At 36.4% G+C, this 20,538-nt stretch overlaps 2 protein-coding genes across 4 annotated transcripts in view; both read left to right on the top strand.

Moving 5' to 3' along the window:
- The window catches only part of LOC126764234 (acetylcholine receptor subunit alpha-like), a 192,349-nt gene that overhangs the window by 112,252 nt on the left and 59,559 nt on the right, over window positions 1–20,538 (top strand). The window lies entirely within an intron of this gene.
- LOC126764112 (uncharacterized) overlaps window positions 15,690–20,538 on the top strand; it is a 423,412-nt gene continuing 418,563 nt past the window's right edge. Inside the window, exon 1 of the mRNA XM_050481908.1 lies at window positions 15,690–18,291. Within this exon, the coding sequence (XP_050337865.1) occupies window positions 16,950–17,936 (987 nt within the window). The 5' untranslated portion in view covers window positions 15,690–16,949 and the 3' untranslated portion in view covers window positions 17,937–18,291. The remainder of the gene's footprint in view (window positions 18,292–20,538) is intronic.

Here is a 20,538-nt window from a genome sequence, read left to right as displayed (position 1 = left end):
GTACCCGCCGGGGGAAGCACAGGAAGAGGAAGACCTCCACTCCGTTGGAATATCCAATTGGCGCCACGTAGCGAAAAGAAGAAACGACTGGCGCGCTGTTGTTAACTCGGCTATAATCGCGTAAGCGGTGCCAATTAAGAAGAAGAAGTAGGTATGGGTATGTTCAAATGTAACCGAACATTTTATACTCCTGCAAATTGAAAGGGTCAAAGATAAGGTAATACTTTTGGGTGTTAGAAAAACTATATATTATACTTTATTTTAAAGAAATAAATAATGAGTAAGTTCAAATGTAACCCAACATTAACCCATTCAAGCCCACGGCGAACCTGATGGGTTAGGGGCGCGAAATTTAAGAAAGTTTTTTCAATTGAGATTAGAAACAAGGGAAAATAAAAATTGTGTTCATAGTTTATCTGGCTTCCGCTCTGGAAGGTGTTACATACATATATGTAACAGTGGGCAGTACCTTATAGTTTCTGACTTCATCCTTTTTCACGTAAAATGCAATTTTCATAATTTTTTTTATTAAAATTAATGTTTAGTACTATTATTCTGGCGAAAATCAAGATAACATTAGCAAAATAAAGCAATTCAGATTGAAAGAATAATGAACACTCATACTCTTATTACATTGTTGTTCATACTTATATTTTATTATTTTCAAAATAATGGTATTTTTCAAAGCATTTTATGCACAAGCCCACATCACATTTTTTGCACATAGAAGATGGATGTGATTTACATTTAAGACCAGCGCAACGACGCCTTTTTTTGCCGGGTATTTCGACCACAAAATGATTTAGTCCATCAAAACGGCTGGAGTATTTCACTTCATCACTGGCTACTCGGCGATAACTCTGAGGAGGCTTTGTAACTCCTAAAGTTTTGCAGTATCTGGAGGCAATAGCTCTGCGAAAATCCAATTGGGTTACGCTTTCCCCACCTTTACGATGCCAAAAGCCAAGCATTTTGAACCGACACGTCTATAAGCCATGTGAAAATCGAATACCACCATTTCCTTCCACGAGCACCAATCCTATATGCATTGACGTTCTGCATTGACAAATTTGTTGTATTGCAAAATGGAATGTGGCAAAGGAACCATTACCCTTTTTCTTTCGGCCCGCGAATATCTTCCGATGGTAGTCAATGGTAATTTGCCATGTATGGTTGAAGCAACACTTACGACTGCATTGTCAACCCATTTGGTCACTTTTATGCCTGTATCTTTCATTATTGCACTTTCCACATGGCCCCGCTCTCGTTTTTTCAATTCCTCTCTTGAATTTAGAGGGCATGATTTTGGAATCATATTTTCTCGAATGGTGCCTGTTCCTTGGTAACCCCGTTCTTTCAGTCCAACTAGCGCCGAGGTAGTAGTGAATAAATTGTCGAAGTGGAGGAAAAACTCTAGATGTTTGATGGTTTCATCAAATTCATCCAACATGCAAAACAACGGCGTTATGTTTTTGCCATATTTATGATATTCTGTTTTCATACGAGGATTTGTTCCCTGATACATTTCAAAATTTATTAAATATCCAAGAGGGGTATTCAAACTCCACATTTTGTAACCGAATCTTAATGGTTTGCCTCTTATGAATAGTTTCCAACCATGACGCCCATAATACTCTATCATCGATTCATCGTACGACAAGTTCCTCTCGGGATGAAAGTGCTTCTGGAAACACTGTTTCAAGGCATCAGTATATGGTCGTAGCTTCCATATTTTATCATTTATCTGCTGCTTTGCATTATCTATGAAATGTATGCTGCGGAAAATTGTATCAAAACGGTTTCTGCGCATAGCATCGCTAATCATCACATTCAGAAAATCTGTTTCATTTGACCAATACCCTCTTCTTACAGGAAGAAAGGAGTAACCAGTGACTATAAGTATTCCAATGAAAACACGCATTTCTTGTGTTGTTATTTGTGGGTTCACCTGACCACAATATACGGCATAGCTATTGCTTTCCGTACAAAGCATTTCAATCAATTCGTCGTCAAAAAATTTTTCAAATTGCTCATGGGGCGATAGGTTAACGCAGTCAAGATAGCTTGGCTCTGGAAAAATTTGTTGGTACCTTGTGTTATTATCCTCAACCCACTGAATTATAGGTTCTCTTCTTTGTTTAGCTCGTTTTGTTGGTCCTTGCTTCTTTTTCTTTTGCTTTGGCAATTTTTTCTGAGCAGCAGTCGGTTTTAAAGTTGGTGGTCGTTGACTCCGTTTTTTGGTTTCAGAGGGTAATACGTTTTTACAAACAATCTTACTTGGTGTTTTTTCCAAAATCAAACTGGAAGTTGACGACTCAAATGTTGGTAAAGTGGCATCTAAGACATCAACATCCAAATTGTGGGACGAATAGTTCAAGACATCCCTTAGCGCTTCATCCAAGAAATCTTCCTCAGCAGTATTCCGCATGATAACTTGGCAGGATTGCGTTAACTGTGCTTTAGGCAAATTATCTGGTCGTCCACTGCCATCCTCATCGCCAGAATCTTCATCTGTTTCAATATTTTTACCGCTCGGAGGTTCAATAACTATTTTTTCAATAATCTCATCCCCATCATCATCTAACATCAATTCCTCAAGGATATTTGTTGCTTCCTCCAATGTCAAACAAGTATATCTGAACATAAATATAAACTTTTATGACACACACATGAAAATAAAGTTATAATATTCTTGTGTAGTTATGCACACGGATAAAAAGTTCCCTGTTGCTAATACCTAACAAAACCAGCAAAAAGTACGGGGGATGCCCACTGTTACATATATGTAACGCCTTCATTATCGGCTCTTCAGGGAGCACTCCTTCCAGGAAATATTTTTTCTCTCATTTTTATAACTTTCTTTGCATATTTATCAATAACTTTTAATAAACAATATTCATCTTATCAGACATATAAATATATTAATATCTATATTTACCTTCGACGTGACGTCATTTCTCCGCTTTTACCACTTCTAAAAAACTTCACTTCGCGCACAAGTAACTGCGTTGAAATTGAAAAGAGAACTGACTTGATTTTCAAAACCAATCGCTTGCAGTGCTAATAAATGGTAGACCTAAATTCTGATTCGTAGAAGTATGCTGCTCTCAGCCAGCGCTTAAAGTTTGAATGCGGTGCGTTACATATATGTAACAGTGGGCTTGAATGGGTTAAGAAAATTCTGGAAAATTTTCCGAAAAAAAAAATTACGAAGAAAATAAATTTTCAAATACGATTTTAAAAAGGAAATAAAAACGAACATGATTTTAAATGCTGGCGCATAACTCAAAAACGCCTGGACCAATTTTTCCAATTCTTTTTTTTAAATGTTCGTTGAGGCTCAAGGATGGTTTTTATGGCGAAAAAAATTCGAATAATTGCCGGAAAACCCCTAAAAAGAGCCCTTTTTCTTCCATACAAACGAATGAATGCTGTTAGTAACGCTAATGCTCGAGAACAGCTGAACCAATCTTGATGAAATTTTCAGAGGTTGTTCGCTGTGGATCGAAGAAAGTTTAAAAATAAAAAAACCGTATGCTTTTCGTGAGGAAAAGTCGGAAAGTTGGACAATTCCAAAAAAATAACTTTTTTCATACAAAAATTTTTAAAAATAAAAAAACCGTATGCTTTTCGTGAGAAAAAGTCGGAAAATTGGACAATTCCAAAATAATAACTTTTTTTTATACAAAATTTTTTTTTTTAACTTTTTTCCTTTTGTTTTTCAATTGTAAAATTTGTCGTTTGCTTTCTTTATTGCGGTTATTCAAAAAAAAATTATTGAAATTTATTCCGTGAAAACGTTATGTGTTTCACACAAAATGCTCAATTACAGATTGAAATTTGTTACGATGCCACGAAGAGGTCGCGTCCGTTTTGGCATCAACATAAGTATGTATATTGACAGCCTATGGCACATGACCGAGTATTCCCAGGATGCGATGACATACGAATGAAATTATGGATCGCAGGCAATCAGTAAGCGATCGTCACGATGTCAGAGGACAACTTTTCAAACAACTGTCGCGATGTTTTGTAAACTTTATCTGTTACTATCCAGGTGCTTTTCTTTCGGAAACACAAACTAGAAATGATGGATATCCAATGTATCAGCGTCGCTCACCAGATGACAATGGCAGAACATTTAGCATTCAATTTAGAGGCGTGAATATCGAAGTTAACAACACATCGAAGTCGACAACATATGGATCGTACCATATTCGCCACTGTTGTCTAATTCACATTCAAAAGTCATGTCAGTGTTGCGTATTGCAGTTTGGTGTAATCGATAAAATACGTGTGTAAATACGTCACCAAAGGAAGCAACATGGCGGTTACTGATCTTGAACGATACGGTCGATACGTGAACTGCAATAAAGCGCTTTGTATGATATTTACTTTTGCGATTCATGAACGTTTTCCCACTGTTGTGCGTCTCGCAGTTAATTTGGAGAGTGACCAAATAGTCTATTTCAACACAGAGAATACAGTACAGACAGAGAAAACACCCCCAGCAACAAAATTAACATTTACGAGTTTTTTCTCAACTTTCACCAGTGAACCGTTTGCGAGAACGTGCTCTATTCGGAAATATCTTGATATTATACATACAATTACAATTGCTGGAACATGACAATCACTGGAATGAAGTGCGCACACTTTTCGCGATGATCAGCCATCAAATTAGCGTCAGTTATGGAATACGAACAAAATTGACATTGCCGAAGACATTTTACATCGTATTCGCTAAGAATTGGAAATGGGTAAATTCCGGTTGATACTTCCGGTGGTTTGATATCAATTCCATCTTCCCTTTACCAATTCACCAAAGATGAACTCATCACGAATATTCAGACATTGGACAAATTGTCGTAACTACAATTCCTTAAGTGCACGCGCAATGTTAGCTGCCAAAAATACCGATGTTGTTGACTTAAACTGGAAGATTCAAAGTCAAATTCCGGGAGACTCGCGCTCATACATATTGATCGATCGTGGAATTTCTAAATTCTTTGAATAAGCTTGGTATGCCACCGCATCATTTGCGTCTCAAAGTTGGATCTTTGAAACTGTGTAATGGAACCTGACTGATTGTGACGCAGCTATCGAATACAAAGGGGCGGAATGCTTGATTCTATGAATTCCTCTGAGTTCTAACGATTTGCCATTTCAGTTCAAACGTATTCAGTTTCCAGTGAAAATTACATTTGAGACACAAGGATAGTCGCATAGTGTATGGTATACATTTGGAAATGCTATGTTTTTCACTACGTGGCCTGCTCACGAGTTGGAAAACCATCTTTTCTATAGTACACCGGAACAGAAACCAAAAAATGTTGTTTATCAAGCTGCGATACATTGAAATGATAATTTCAACTTTTTCATTTCTAAACACATAATTTCACGCAGGACAACGACTGCGGGGTCAGCTAGTATTAACCCATTTACAACCATTGTACTCGCTTGTGTACAGAAAATCAGTCAAGTTTAGGCATGTGGCGTAACTCAATGCTAAGTATTTGCACACAAATTTTTGATCATATGCGTAGCTTTATTCCTAGAAACAACAAAAAAAAATACATTCGCTTCACGCGAATTCATAACGGCACTTTTTGTGGCGTCAACTTCTGTGCGGTTTTTTCATATTGTGTGATTTTGTGTCTTTAGTCATTATTTTGCTGTTGATGAGCTATTATTTGTGAATTGTTAGTTTTAAAATTGTGTGTTGTGTGAGATAAGACCAAAGAGATAAATTTTACAAAAAAACCCATTTGAAAAACCTATTCTTATTTGAGGTATGTGCCTTTTAAAAGTTGTGTACCCGCTTAGGTACAATGGCAAAATGTGTAGGTGAAATAAAAAATTGTATCTTTTGGTTAGGATGGCTATTTCCACTTCGTGTTTTTATGGAAAGAGATATAAACAACTTTCACAGGCTTTAGCTGACATTGCGGATGATGATGAGGCAGATGACGTCGATATCGTTATGATTCCTCCTGATGTCGATGTCAATACTGACGAAGAGGAAGGTGATGAAGATAACATAAATGAAATAAACTTGCCTGGCGACGTTGCTGGATGCGTTGAAGTATTCAATAACAGCATAAACTTTGACAGCGAAGATGAAATACCGATTGCCCAGCTACAAAGAATGGGTGCTGAAATACGTTCTGTAAGCCCTATTTGGAACAACGAAGCATGCAACTTGACAATGGATTCGACTACTATATATATAGAAAATAAGATGAAAATGAAAATGGATTTGGATGGTAGAAGTCCCGTTGAGGTATTTTAGACACTGTTTGATAAAGCCGTAGTAGCAACGAGAGAAAATAGAACTAAAAAATGTCCTTTCAATCCAAAAAAATATTTCCAAAAACAAGCAAGAGGATATTTCAAGACCAAATACGACCACAATAATAAAATATTGTCTGCCATAAACGAATCAGGTGAATTTGCGAGCTATGTATGTGGTACTGCTTTGTGCGTGGAACGCGACTGTTTTAAAATAGCCCACTCATAAATATTTTATACACTTTTGACCATTGTACTCGTGTGGGTACATCAAAATTTTCGTATATGTAAGAAAAAAAAATAAAAATTTTTTTGTTCATCTCTGCGATGGTATAAATCAATAAAAAACTGAAAATTTTAAATAAACTTATTTTTTGACTCCTTGATTGTAAATGGGTTAAATAAAAAACAAAACAAATCAAAACAAATTTGACGCGAGAGCTGAGGTCGATTGACATAAACAGCTACTGTAAACATCATTATATCATCATTATAAGCGGGAGATGAAAGGGGGAAATAAAGAATTCCCGATACTTTCTTGACTGGGTGTATATGCTTTATTTGTTTTTCTTCAATGTTAATTTTTCAATTCATTTTGTTATCGATTTCAATCCTCAGGTGGGGAACAGGGGAATTTTTGTACCAACGAGTGAGGGAAAATTAAATTCATGTATTTTGGTTTTATTCGTAAAAAACAATCACTTCCACAGCCCATAGGTGTAACCATCGTATAGCTCTTTCCACCACTCACCAATTCATCTCATCTGCATATGCTAATCAATAATTATAATTATAGTAAGTATATAAGTAATAATAATTACTTACTTTTTGTAGGATAGTTTGAAGCTGGCCTTATATATCTTTTCCACTATTAAAACCACATATTCTTTTAGTTCCTGGAATGCTGGTGATCCAATTCGGACTCGACGCTCGATGCTAGCTAGCGTTTTTATTTACTATTAGGTCGGAGGCAGCATTTGCAAATATGTCAAGTTGTATCTATACACCGGTTATTAATGTGCCTTCAGACAGTATTTTACTCAGTTTTTTGTTTTCTTCTTCCATAGATATCCATACACGGTTGCCAGATTTTAGTCGTATAACTATCATTGAAGGCTTTTCTCAATTAATTTCCAAGGTTTTTAAGGTTACTGTTCCACCAAGAAGACAACTTCCTTTTATTGATGGTAGTTAATGGTGTGGATTGATTGACGGAGATGGTTAAGATCTTTTTTAACTTTTCCACTACTGCATCTAGTTCTTGAGAAATACTAATTTTATTCTTAAACCTGCTTTTATCTAACTTTTTGTTAAACCCTTGATAAATGAATCCCATATGAGGAGAGTACTGGATTTCTTGCGAATGCTGAAGAGTATCGAAGGGAGATTCGACATAAATGACTCCTCGGATACCCTCCAGTCATTGACGATCAGGCTATCTATTTGTGGTCATAGCATGAAATCCAAGACTTCCTCCCAACCCGAAAAGTTGGTGACCTTGGGAGTATGAATATGAGCTTGTTAGATTACTAATTAGAATGTATTGGAATAGCGATTCTCTCCTGGTATTTTTGTAGATGCTTCTTATTTATTTGGTTAGAACAAAGAAATGTGTTTACGACTTTGTTGATAATAATGCCCTCGGTTTACTTTCAGTTTTCAATCATAAATGCTGTAGTTACTGCTATTTAGCGCACTAATCGTGTCATTTTACACAAGTCCCACATATTATTAACGGAAAAATATACTCTCTGTTTTTCATTAATGCACCTCACTTGCCATCGACAAGACATGAGAAGTAAAGTTAACTGAATGTTTGAAAACAATATCAGTTATCAAGTTTTCACCTGATTTCAGCACAAAGGTACACTGTTTTCAGGAAATCACGCTATAAAAATGTAATTGAAATAGCTCACATGTTGGCAGATATGTACATATGTATGTATGTACATGTGGTAAAATCGAAAATCTTTGCATTAGGCTAAGGGAAATATTGACCAGATTCATATCATTTCTGACAAAAGGGTACTTTATTATCAAAATACATGCACCTGAATTTCAATAATATATCTCACAGATTGACCGGTTTTTCATCCAAAGTCAGCAATACGAATGTGGTCCACATATTCGATAAGTGGGGCCTTGAATAGTTTTAGTCCGACTTTGTCAAATTTGAGAGGTGAAATGACGTACCTTAAATTTATAAAATTAATAAGAAATAAATAATTTTCCCAAAAAATAGTCAAATTTCAACCGTTAATATCTTTTAAACGGTTGGGTTTACGAAAAAATCATAAGAGACCATATTTTAGAGCATTCAATTTCCTACAAAACTTAATTAACAAGATATTTTTTCAAGTAGTTGGAAGCGAGATATAAATTTTTCTATCTGATAATAAGAAAAAATAGAAAACCGTTAGGCGGAGGATCTTCCCGTTAAAATTAAAAACTCATATTTGGAGAGGCTTTCTTAGAGGTATCTAGGAACCTATTTTTGCAAGTACCGATTGAAAAAAAAAATAAAATTTTTGTTTGAATCACCCTAATGTATATATATAAATGATCAGGATGACGAGAAAAGCCGGTTGACTGTCTGTCTATCCGTCCCGTGCAAGCTGTAACTTGAGTAAAAGTTAAGATATCCTGATGAAACTTGGAATGTGCGTTCCTCTTAGTACAAAAAAAAATCGAGTTCGTAGATGAGCGTAATCGAACTGCCACACCCACAAATCGCCATTAACCGTAAACATATAAAGTGCCATAACTAAGCACTAAATTAAAATATAAAGCTGTAATTTGTACATACATATCTCCTAAACCACTGAAGCTACTACAATAAAATTTGTTGACTAGAAATCTTGTAAGAACTTCTACCGACAGTGTGAAAATTAATGAAACCGGGGGATAATCCCGATCAATCCTCATATAACGCTACTGTTAAAAACTATTTAAAGCGCGATAAATCAGTAAAGACAAACCCCAGAGATATTAAATTTTACTACCGAGATGTAATAAAAAAACTTTATGGGAGCTAGTGTGGAAATTAGATGATGCGCGAGGCACCACCCACTTTTTGGTAAAATCCCAAATCTCGAAAACCGACTGACCAATTTCACTAAAATTTCGTACTTGCCACTTCTTTCATATTCTTATATTACCCTGTGTAAAATGGGCGAAATCGGACAATACTCACGCCTACTTCCCATATAGCATAATTTTATATTTCACTTGATTCTTTTACTTTCCAGTCCACAAATCAAGAAGTAGTCAATATTACGGGATTAAACTTTGCACGAGTAATGACTTTAGTATATGCCACCTTATGACCAAAACTTAAATCCAAATCTTTGGACCCCTATACTTATAGTTGACTTTGGATCGAAAATGTCGGTTAATGTGTGATATGCAAGTATATAACTAAAATTAAGGGATAATCCTTCTCTTATAATGGTATGTTTGTATGCCAAAAATTGGTTGAATCTGATCAATACTTTCTTTACCCCCCATATACTTAATATGAAGATTTTCGGGTTTGTTTTGTGTTTGTGTATTCCAACGAAAATAAGAGAGCGTGTTTTATTCAAAACCGTGCATCTTGCTGTCTAAAATAGGTAAATTTGAGCGAAAACTTGGTATGGCCCCTATATAACTTATATCAGGATTTTTGAACATCCGGCTGACCCTGCTATATTTGATTGGTTTTACACCTTAAACTATAAAGAGTATAAAATGTTCGGTTGCACCCGAACTTAACCTCTAATGCGAGAATACGCATCATAAAATTGGCTATTTGAAAATACTGATTTTTGTAGAACCACCCCAGAAATCGACATTGTTTGGCTTTGTTACTTACTATATAAATGGTCATGATAGATGCCAAGCGAATTGAAAATTGCAGACGTATGAATGGAATGGGTGAGTAACACCAACTGCGTCCAAAAAAGGGATCCACTTGGTTCTGCAGAAATTGACAAGTTAATTCGATCGTATATATTATTTTGTTCCTTAGAGAGCAGTTGCTTATTATTTTCAATGAAAATAGTTAAAGTGACATTATTGAGCGGTTGTTCGCGCTGAATCTCGTTGTTAATGATGTTTATCGCGGGGCGGTAAAGTGAGGGCATACCGAAATTATTCATATTCGTATAATCAGAATGCAAATATTTTTAATCTTTATTATCGCCTCGGTATATATTTCAGATGAAAAATCTAAATTGGAATATTGATTAGCGATCCGAATGCGATGTATGGTATCTCTATATATGTCCCAGAAGACAGAAGCTTGCGATGGAAAAATGTAATCAAATGCCGAATGATTGGCAAATTTGATAAGGAAATGAATTGGATGGTATCTTCTTCATTACTGACGAAGACATCGTTTACGCAGTTAAAGCCGAGTTAATAATAGCGCGCCCGTCGTTTCTTCTTATTGCAATGTGGCACCAATTGGAGATTCCAAGCGAAGCTAGGTCCTTCTCCACCGGGTCTTTCCAACGGAATAGAGGTCTTCCTTTTCCTCAGCTTCCCCGACGAGTACTACGGCGAATACTTTCAGAGCTCTAGTTTTTTCGTCCATTCGGATGACATGACCTACCCACCGCAGCCGCTGTCTAACATTGGTGTTGGTATTAATACTGGTACTAAGATAGATAAAATTATTTACGACTTCGAATATGACAGTTCAACAACGACGTCGCGAGCATGGATAAAATGATACGAAACTCTCTTGTTGGCTCTCATTTTGCTCAGAAACGTGTTCTCTGATTACCAGGGAGATACCTTTAGAATTTCCAAAAAATTAAAAAAAAATTTCGCCCTAATCAATTGAATAACTATTCAAAAATATAGTCCCGAAGTTTCATTGGCCTCCTCTTAATATTTTCGAAGAAATAGGGCCTAGAACCATTGCATTTCATGCTTTGAGGCTCGTTTTCTCGAAACTAACTTTTTTCATCCGGCCGTCAAAATTGCTAGCAAATTATTGAACCGATTTACTTGAACTAAGGCGTATTTTATAGATAATTTTATTCTCAAGTACGTGATAGATCGCTTTTCCGAAAAAAATGACATTTTGGCAGCTGTTTACGTATTTTGATCTCAAACAACAATTTGCACTTTTTACAAAATGCTGGTCGACATTCCCGATTTGTCGAAAATATCAAAACCCCTCTACTATGCACTTGATAAAAGCTTCCAGATTAAAAAAAGTTTTTTTTTTTAAAGTCCTAGCCAGAAAGTTGAAAGCCGCAAAAAAAATACCAATCAGCGGGATCGTTGATATTTCCGCCATTTTTGTTTTTTTTTGTTTTTGACATAAAATAGTTTTTATTTTGTAGTTCAATACTATCTCTTAATATACATACATATATGCAGAATCGGATGTGATCTGTTTTTTTTTCTTCCATAATAAAATTGGAAAAACATATCTTTTTTGACAGTACTAAAGGTATCTCCCCCCTTAAGTTGGTAGAGATGGAGATTAGGGAATTTCAAACAGCTGATATCAGAAAAGGTGGGATGCCAGATATAAACCGCTGTAATTAACTGACAAAATCAGTGTGAATGAGAAGGCAACATATAAATGATCAGTACTAGGGAGTTGAAGTTTGGGTGTCTGCCTTCCCATCCGCCCGTCTGTTTTCGGAAGCTGTAACTTAAGTTAAAAACTGAGATATCGTAATGAAACTTAGTCACGTGCTCCTTAGCAAAAAAATTTGGTTAATTTCGTAGATGACCGTAATCGGACTACTGCCACGCCAACAAAACTCCATTATAAAAATGCCATAAATTAGCACAGAAATTTTTTAAAAAGTTATTCCGCAGCGTAAAAGAAGGTAAAATCCACGATAACTACGCCCACTTCCTAATTAGCAGATTTGTTAAAAACAACTAAAATCTAAATCCAAGTACTTTGTAGAAACAAATTGCAAGAGTATAACCAAAAGTGCTCCGTTGCACGTCTATATTACATTTCAGCTTAAGTACATTTGAGTACATCCAAGTCTTATGCTCCTTTTTCATCTTTATTGGCGTACAACGGAGTCAATGTCGTTGTATATCTCGTACAGCTCATCGTACCATAGACTGCGGTATTCGTCGTTGTCAACGCGCAAAGGAACACAAATGTTGAGATGTTGCCATCGTCCAAACTAAACTTATGCACCATATAGCAGGACGGGAATTATGAGCGACTCATAAAGTTTGGTTTTTGTTCGTCGAGAGGGGACTTTACTTCTCAAATGCCTACTCGGTTCGAAGTAGCTCCTATTAGCAAGAAATATTCTGCGTTGGATTTCGAACCTGGCTGATGTTCGAAGTCATGACTGTCAACAGCGACATGTGATCCAAGGTCCAATCAGTTTGTTAACGGTGGGCTTTAATCCTTCACACAATAAAAGATGTTAAGAGATTTATCCGCTGGTAGTTGGCGCAGATTGCGGGGTCCCCCTTTTTGTGAATTGGGCAGAGCACTCTTAAATTTCAATCGTTAGGCATGCTTTCGTCCGACCATATTTTACAAAGAAGCTGATGCTAGCTCCTTATCAGTTTTTCGCCGCCATGTTAGAATAGCTCGGCCGGCAATCCATCGGTCCCCGCTGCCTTGTTGTTCTGTATCCCATCCCGCACATGTTGCGGTCGCTGGTAACTTTGCGAGGCAGTCTGTTGAAATTGCAGCTGCTCGACGTCGAACCTTCCTTGTGTTTATTGACGTGCTGTTTTTGCTACACAGAGGCGGGTGCGAATCTCGGCTGCAGCAAGATAGTGATCCAAGTCCATGTTAAGACCTCGGAGCGTACGCACGTCTAACACACTCGAGACGTGTTTTCTACTACAGATAATCATATTTTTGGCCAAGACGAAGTCGGTCAGCCTCAACCCATTTGGGGATGTTTCTTCGTGGAGGCTGAAGTTAACGACTGTTGTGCCAAAGATACCTTCCCCAAGTACGATTTTGACATCATGGCGGGGCAACTCTCATAGGTGAACTCCAAGCGCTCATAGGAGCCATTTTTGCTCACTTTGGCGTTCTTTTCTGTAGGGGTGTGGCCGCAAATCCGTGATATGTTGAAGAACTTCGCTTTGATGCGGATTGAGACTACACGTTTATCCATCGAGGTTAATGATAGTACTCGGCGACGGAGTCTCTCTCCTACCACGAATCTCACGCCAAACTTGCGCTTCTTTATATGGCCACTGTAATAAATGCCACGACGACCTACTCGCCTCAGTCCTTGTCCTGTCCATCGTATTTCTTGGACGGCGGTGATATCAGCCTTCACTCTACCAGCTAGGCAGCGGTGCCTTCCCAATTAAATGACCGGACATTCCAGGTGCATGCCCGCAAAAGGGAGGTCAAAAGGGGGGTCTCTCATCCGAGGCTGTACGTACTTTGTTATTAGTAGTTTTTTTTACATGACGGGTCCCAAACACAGCGCACAACCCTGTGGAGGGGATGTTTCGCCTTCTCACTTTAGCTCGCCTTCAAACGGATGTTTTTAGGCTACCCAGAGGATACATGATCTAAGACCGGAAGTCGTGAGCTGTTTGAGCCATATTTAAAAGAATCGTTCTGGCCACTGTACACATGACTCCATCATCCAATATATTTATATACTATATATTTGCGTCAACAAAAATTATATTAAAATCATATGACTTTTAAGTGTCGCTTCGGACTTTTTTAATATGTCATGATTTGTGAGTTTTTTCATCGTATTCCGTAATGTTTACAATTTCATCATGGAAAAATATACGGAAGTACAAAGTTTACGAATTATTTAATTTTATTATCATAATAATCGTTCGACAAAATTTTCGCGGTGGGAACTGGCGTCTAAATATTCGATATATGGGGGCTTGAACAATTGTAGTCCGATTTTGACAACTTTTGGTTATAAATTGGTCAACTTTAAACGCACTATTCGGGCAAAATTTTATTCCGATGCATTCATTGGTGCTTGCTTTGCATAACTTAAAATTAATAATAATAATTATATAGGTAGTAGTTATTGGTCGATTGGTCGCCCATTTTCGCACTGAAATTTAAAAACGTTATGATAATATTACCTACTTATTACATACTTTATTAATTTGGTTGGAATAGGTCTGGTAGGTTCGGAGATATATGATTTTATCCAAAGGTGGGTTGCAATACAACCATGGTCAAATCTTAACACCAGTTCCTAGAACGCCTTCTTGAGCCATTCTGTGTGTAAATTTTAATGTCTTTTATGCATTTAGATGTATCGCACTGTAGAAGTTTTCAACAAAACCGGACGTGGTTATCATACGACCTGTTACCTGTTTTCACCCTCGTTAAGGCGATTCTTTTATAGTTTTCTATAATAATTTAGTGCTTAGTTATTGCGTTTTATGAGTATGGCAATGGTGTGATTACGCTCATGTATTTCAACAAGTTTCCACATCCTGATCATTATCTATACGAGGGCTGCTATATATATTCCGGCCTAGGGCAACACTAAGTGTTGCCAGGTGCAATCTGACATTTCCATTGGAAAGTTTGACATTTTTTAGCATAACATCACTCAGAACGTTTTGTCATTTAATCGTGAATTGTTTTATTTACAGGGAATTAAAAAATTCATCTCGGCCAAAAAATGGAATTAACTCGTGAACATTTTCGTGCGATCATTTTTCACAACTTTCGACGTAGATTATTACGACGAGAGTGCATCGATGAACTAAAATCTTTGTATTGCTATGAAGCACCATCTTATAGCACTGTGAAAAACTGGTACAACGAATTCAATCGTGGCCGACGCTTGCTCAAAGACGAATTCCGTGAAGGTTCCGTTGTGCATGAACACCTGGTCGTAAAAAAGGTTTGTTCTCGTTGTATCCCGCACAATTTGACAATCGCTCAAAAAAAGGCTCGTGTGGATTGCTGTAAAGAAATGCTGAAAAAATACGATCGCGGTGCTTCAAAAGACGTTTATAAGATCGTCACAGGTCACTATGGTCTGAAATTCAAATTTTTTGGCATAAATCCAAAAATTACTTTTTCTTATTTCAAAAAAATAGGTACGCAGTATTAATTGAGACATTTCAGTGGTCTAAAATATACAAAAAATTATTTGGATATGGCAACTCTGTTCTAAATATGAGCTGTAAAACATGATGCTTCTGAAGCAACAACAAACTTGTAAACAGTTCAGTAAAATATTGTAAGAAAACAGCTGTTCGATAATAGTTAAAAAGGAAAAAAAAGAAATAAATTTATAATGGAAGAATATAAAAAAGGTATCTATTTTTTAACTTAATGGAAAAAAATGTGGTTTATTGTGTTATATCTGAATAGTGTGGAGTTTTGTTTGATAGCTTTTTTAACCGAAAATTTCGTATTAACCTGTGTTCTGTGGAGTGAAAGTTGTGAGTATTGTCCCGTATTGTTCCAGATTTTTATGTTCGGTGGAAGTTTGGGGTATGTTCTTTAAAAGCAAGTATGTAACATTGGCCCGTTTTTGCCCCATTTAGGTATATTTGTAATTTTCAGCAACCTTCAAATTCCAACATGAAGAAATGCTTAAAGTTTGGATAGAGGGCGATCGCAAAACTAATGTTGTTTTGGATTGGGTTTTTAAAAAAATTAATACTAATGAGTTAAGTTTAAAGAAAAAAGATGAAATAAGAAAAAAAATAACAAAATTTATTAGCATATGTTAGCCAAAAATTATCAAAATGTAATCGTATGGTTAATAGATTTAAAGAGAAATACCCCTAGTGGGTTTCCGCAACAACTATTATTGAAATTTCTGAGAATGATTTTGAAAAACCCTGCTCAAGTAAAGCAGGACGACCAAAGGTTAGCTACACAGATGCAAAAGATCCGCTTAAGGGGAAGCTGGCAAGTGATCTTTATTGTGAAAACAATGACGATGTTGATTTTTTGATTCATGCAGCTGCTGTGGCGGCAAAAAAATCAAAACAAAGTGATTTAGCGTTTATTTTAAAGAAAACTGTACATCAAGCAGAACAAAGCGAAATAAGAAAAGCTGTTACCTCCAAAAAACCCGAAGCAGTTCCACTTACTCCGGAAGAAGCTCTCGCATTTTTACTTGAAAATGATTTAAGCAAAAGACAATATATCAACATGAGGTTGTTAAATAAAGAAAGGAATTGCAATATATATCCAAGCTATGAGGAAGTAATTAAATGTAAGCTACTTTGCCGGCCTAAGGAGATATCTGTGTCGGAGTCTTCAGCAGAAGTATCACTGCAAAATATCTTAGACCATACCGCACAACGCATTCTTTTATTCCAAAAAGATGTCTTGCACGTCATGGCAGAAATTTCGAATGTTGTTTTAATTGCTAGCTATGGGTTTGACGGTACAAGGGGACAAAGTATGTTTAAACAAAGGTTTGAGACAAGTACACCTCAAATTTTTGACCAATCACTGTTTGTAACTACCATTATACCTTTACAAATGTTGGACAGTTCTGGCAAAATTATTTGGAGGAATCGCACTACGCAATCAGTGCGGTTTTGCAGGCCATTAAAAATGCAATTAGCAAAAGAATCTACGGCTCTAATTCTATCAGAAAATAGTCAGCTAGATATGCAAATATCTTATTTAAATCCATTTGAATATTATCTTGATAACGGAAAAAAAAATTATTGTCAATTATGATTTGCATATGACTTTGATTGATGGAAAAGTACTAAATGTTATAACAAACACCAATTCTAATCAAAAATGCCCAATATGTGGTGCTACACCAAAACAATTCGTAACAACTAAAAATTTTAATTCTGATGTTTTTAAACCTAAACTTACATCTCTTAGATATGGTATTAGCCCACTACATTCATGGATTCGAGTATTTGAATTCGTTGTACACATTGCTTATAGAATCGAATTAAAAAAATGGCAAATAAGGGAAGCTTCAGATAAAGAAGCATTCCAACTTCGTAAACAAGAAGTACAAAAGAGGTTTTGGGAAGAAATGGGCCTTCATGTAGATAAGCCTAAAGCAAATGGTGGTGGAACATCAAATGACGGCAATACTGCCAGGAAAGTATTTAACAATTTGGAACTCCTTTCTTTAATTACAAATATTGATATAGAAATTTTGAATAACTTTAGAGTTATATTAATTGCTATTTCCTGCGAGTATCCTATAGATACCACAAAGTTTGAAGATTTTTGCAAAAGAACTGCCTTCTTGTACATGGAAAAATATTTATGGTTTCCAATGTCAGCAACAGTTCATAAAATATTGGTTCACGGCTCACAGATTATACAAAATTGCGTAATGCCTGTTGGTTGTTTTGGTGAAAATGCGTCAGAAGCTCGAAATAAATTATGCAAGAGAGATCGCAACGCACATGCAAGAAAAAATACAAGAAAAAATAATATGACTGATGTTTTCAATAGAGCAATGGATTCCTCAGACCCCCTTCTTTCAAGCTTGTCTTTATCCGTTAGAGAAAAATATCGGAAAAGAGAGAAGCTACCAGAAGAAGTAATACAATTGCTTACACCTTCAAGTGAGTTTCAAATTTTCAACCACTTGCCAGGGGGATCTGAATACGATTCGGATAATTCTGATTCCGATATATCGGAAGCAGACGTTGTGGAGAACGCTTTAGTTTTAGATACGGAAGACTGTGATTTCGAATGATTTGCTTGGTACATATAACTTTTTATATTATATTCAAGTGAATTTAATAATTCTGTAACTTCTCTCTCATTTCAGATGTACAGTCAATGGTATTATAAAAATAATTGTTTCAGTAAAAACATATGTATAAATATTTGGATAATAAAATTATTTGACCACTTTTGTCTATCATATGCAAATTTTTCATTTTATGAAACCAAATTTTTACTATAGGTCCAAGGGAGCTACTCCTAGGGACTGGCCGATTTCAAATATTTTTGGTATCGTCGATGCGCATTACAAGAATAACATATTTACCAACTTTCGTGAAGATATCGCAATTTTTGGAGCTGAAATTCAAAAATTTTTACTATAGGTCCAAAGGAGGTACCCCTGGAGAATGACCAATTTTATCCATTCTTGGAATTTTTCTTAACTAAGTCATATATAACCTGTATGCGAAATTTCAATGGCCTAGTACCACTCCTTCTAATTTATGCCAAAAAATTTGAATTTCAGACCATAGTGCAGGTGACGAATAATGGGTCTATGCGTATGAGCCCGAAACAAAACAGCAATCGATAAAAAAAAAAAATAAAAAAAAAAATTAAGTAAAAAAAAAAAAAAATAAATAAAAAAAACATTTTCGTTGATAAATATGCCTATTTACATTATTAGGCCAGAAATATATACCGCAACCTACGTATAACTGCATATATTTGTTTTTTCTAGTAGGGGGAAGCATCGAAAGCCGAAGTGCGGAACTTTAATCCGCTAAATTTAACCTACTCCCAACTCAGGACTCTCCCACGGAACCACCGGCGAGGTACTACTTCGTGGGAGGGACAAGACATTTAAGTCTCCTCTATTGCGCGGACTGACGGACGTCTAGTCTGTTGAAAAGATCTCAGTTTGGTCATTATGAACGCTGACGCTTCGCTGACAGCTTTCCATTTATCAGTCGACTGACACATTGGTCAGATAGAAATCTAAATCCCCATGTCGTCTGTCTATCCACGAGTGGATGTCTGGTATAAGTCGATGGGTCCAGCGCCCTTTGGATGAGGAATTCCACCGCTTCTGCCACATTTTAGTACTCTTGTTTCTCTCCTCTGTCCTTGCCGATACTGTTTTAGGCGTTGATAACTGATATAAACGCTCGAGTTCATCTCCCTGGACGTCAATGGCCGACATTCTGGCTAATACTTCAGCAGCGTCTGTTGATATAGTCCGGAAAGCACTTATTACCCGAATTGCAAAAAGCCTATGCACTGCAATTATTTGTTTAGCATACGCTTTTATATCAATTGCCTGTATCCATACTGGTGCCGCATACAGTATTACGGAACTCATTGCTTTCACTATTAAGAATCGCCGGCAGGAAGAAACACAGCCTCTATTGGTCATCATTCTCGATAGGGCATTATACATTTTGTTTGTCTTGGCGAAAGAATATTCCAAGTGTTCTTTAAATTTTAATTTGGAATCTAATATTTCTCCCAGATACTTCAATTGCGGCTGCAAAGTAATCTCGCACTTCCCCTATGGTGAGCTCTATTCGTTTTTCTATCTTCCTAGTGCTTAAGAGTAAAATTTCTGTTTTTTCCTCCGCCAGTTTCAGACTCATAGAAGAGAACCATTGGCGTAGACTATTTAAGCACTCATTATACTATATTTATTACTCAGGTCGGCTAATTGTTTGGCGACTGCTAACACCATGGGATCATCCGCAAAAGCTACTAGTTTCACGTCTGTTGGTTGCTGTCTTCTTAGCACCCCGTCATACATAAAAATCCGCAATAGTGGGCCTAACACTGAGCCTTGGAGTACTCCACTCGAGATAGAGTAGCTCTTGGTGCCTTCGTCCGTATCAAAAATCAGCTTTCTGTTTTTAAAATAACTCGTTATTATGTTTATGAGGTATTCAGGGGCCCGTATTTCATCCATGGCATTGATTATTTCTTTCCATCTTTTGCCACTTACTGCACAGACTTCTCGTAGTGCGTCAGTAGTGGATCTCTAACTGCATATCTATCTGGATTAGTTTGCAGTGATACAAATAACCGTAAATAACCGGTATTGAACAAAACTACATATAATTAAAAATATTATATACAGGCGTAAAGCCCCAAAATGAAATCAGAATTTTATATTGCATATCTTTATTTACAATCTGTCGTGAAACAATAAGTAAATGTAATTGACTGATATAATTCACATTGATGCATTAAGTGCAATTTGGCCTTAAAGTAAGGGTGATCAGTAAATGTATCGTATGATTATTTTTGCCTTAACTACTTAATTAGTTCTTACGATCTAAAGGGCAGGTCTAGAGGATGCAGTCTTTGAAGTCGTCGTGTGTCCTCACTGTTGTCTAATAAGTTTATGGCGTGTGTGTTGGGATGGAAATTTAGTCTTGTGATGTATTTAGAGCTGTATCTTTTTATTTCGTCAATCACCGTAGATGTGTTCAGATCCTTGTGGAGATGGATATTTTTGATATACCACGGAGCCTTAGCAATCAGTCTAAGAGTTTTTGACTGGTATCTTTGAATAATATTTATATTGGATTTACTCGCAGTACCCCAAATTTGAATGCCATAAGACCATACAGGTTTTAACA

The sequence above is a fragment of the Bactrocera neohumeralis genome, unplaced genomic scaffold (genome assembly GCF_024586455.1).
Source record: "Bactrocera neohumeralis isolate Rockhampton unplaced genomic scaffold, APGP_CSIRO_Bneo_wtdbg2-racon-allhic-juicebox.fasta_v2 cluster09, whole genome shotgun sequence".
Lineage (NCBI taxonomy): Eukaryota > Metazoa > Arthropoda > Insecta > Diptera > Tephritidae > Bactrocera > Bactrocera neohumeralis.
The sequence above is the reverse complement of the archived record's forward strand: the minus strand, read 5'-3'. Positions and strand labels throughout refer to the sequence as shown.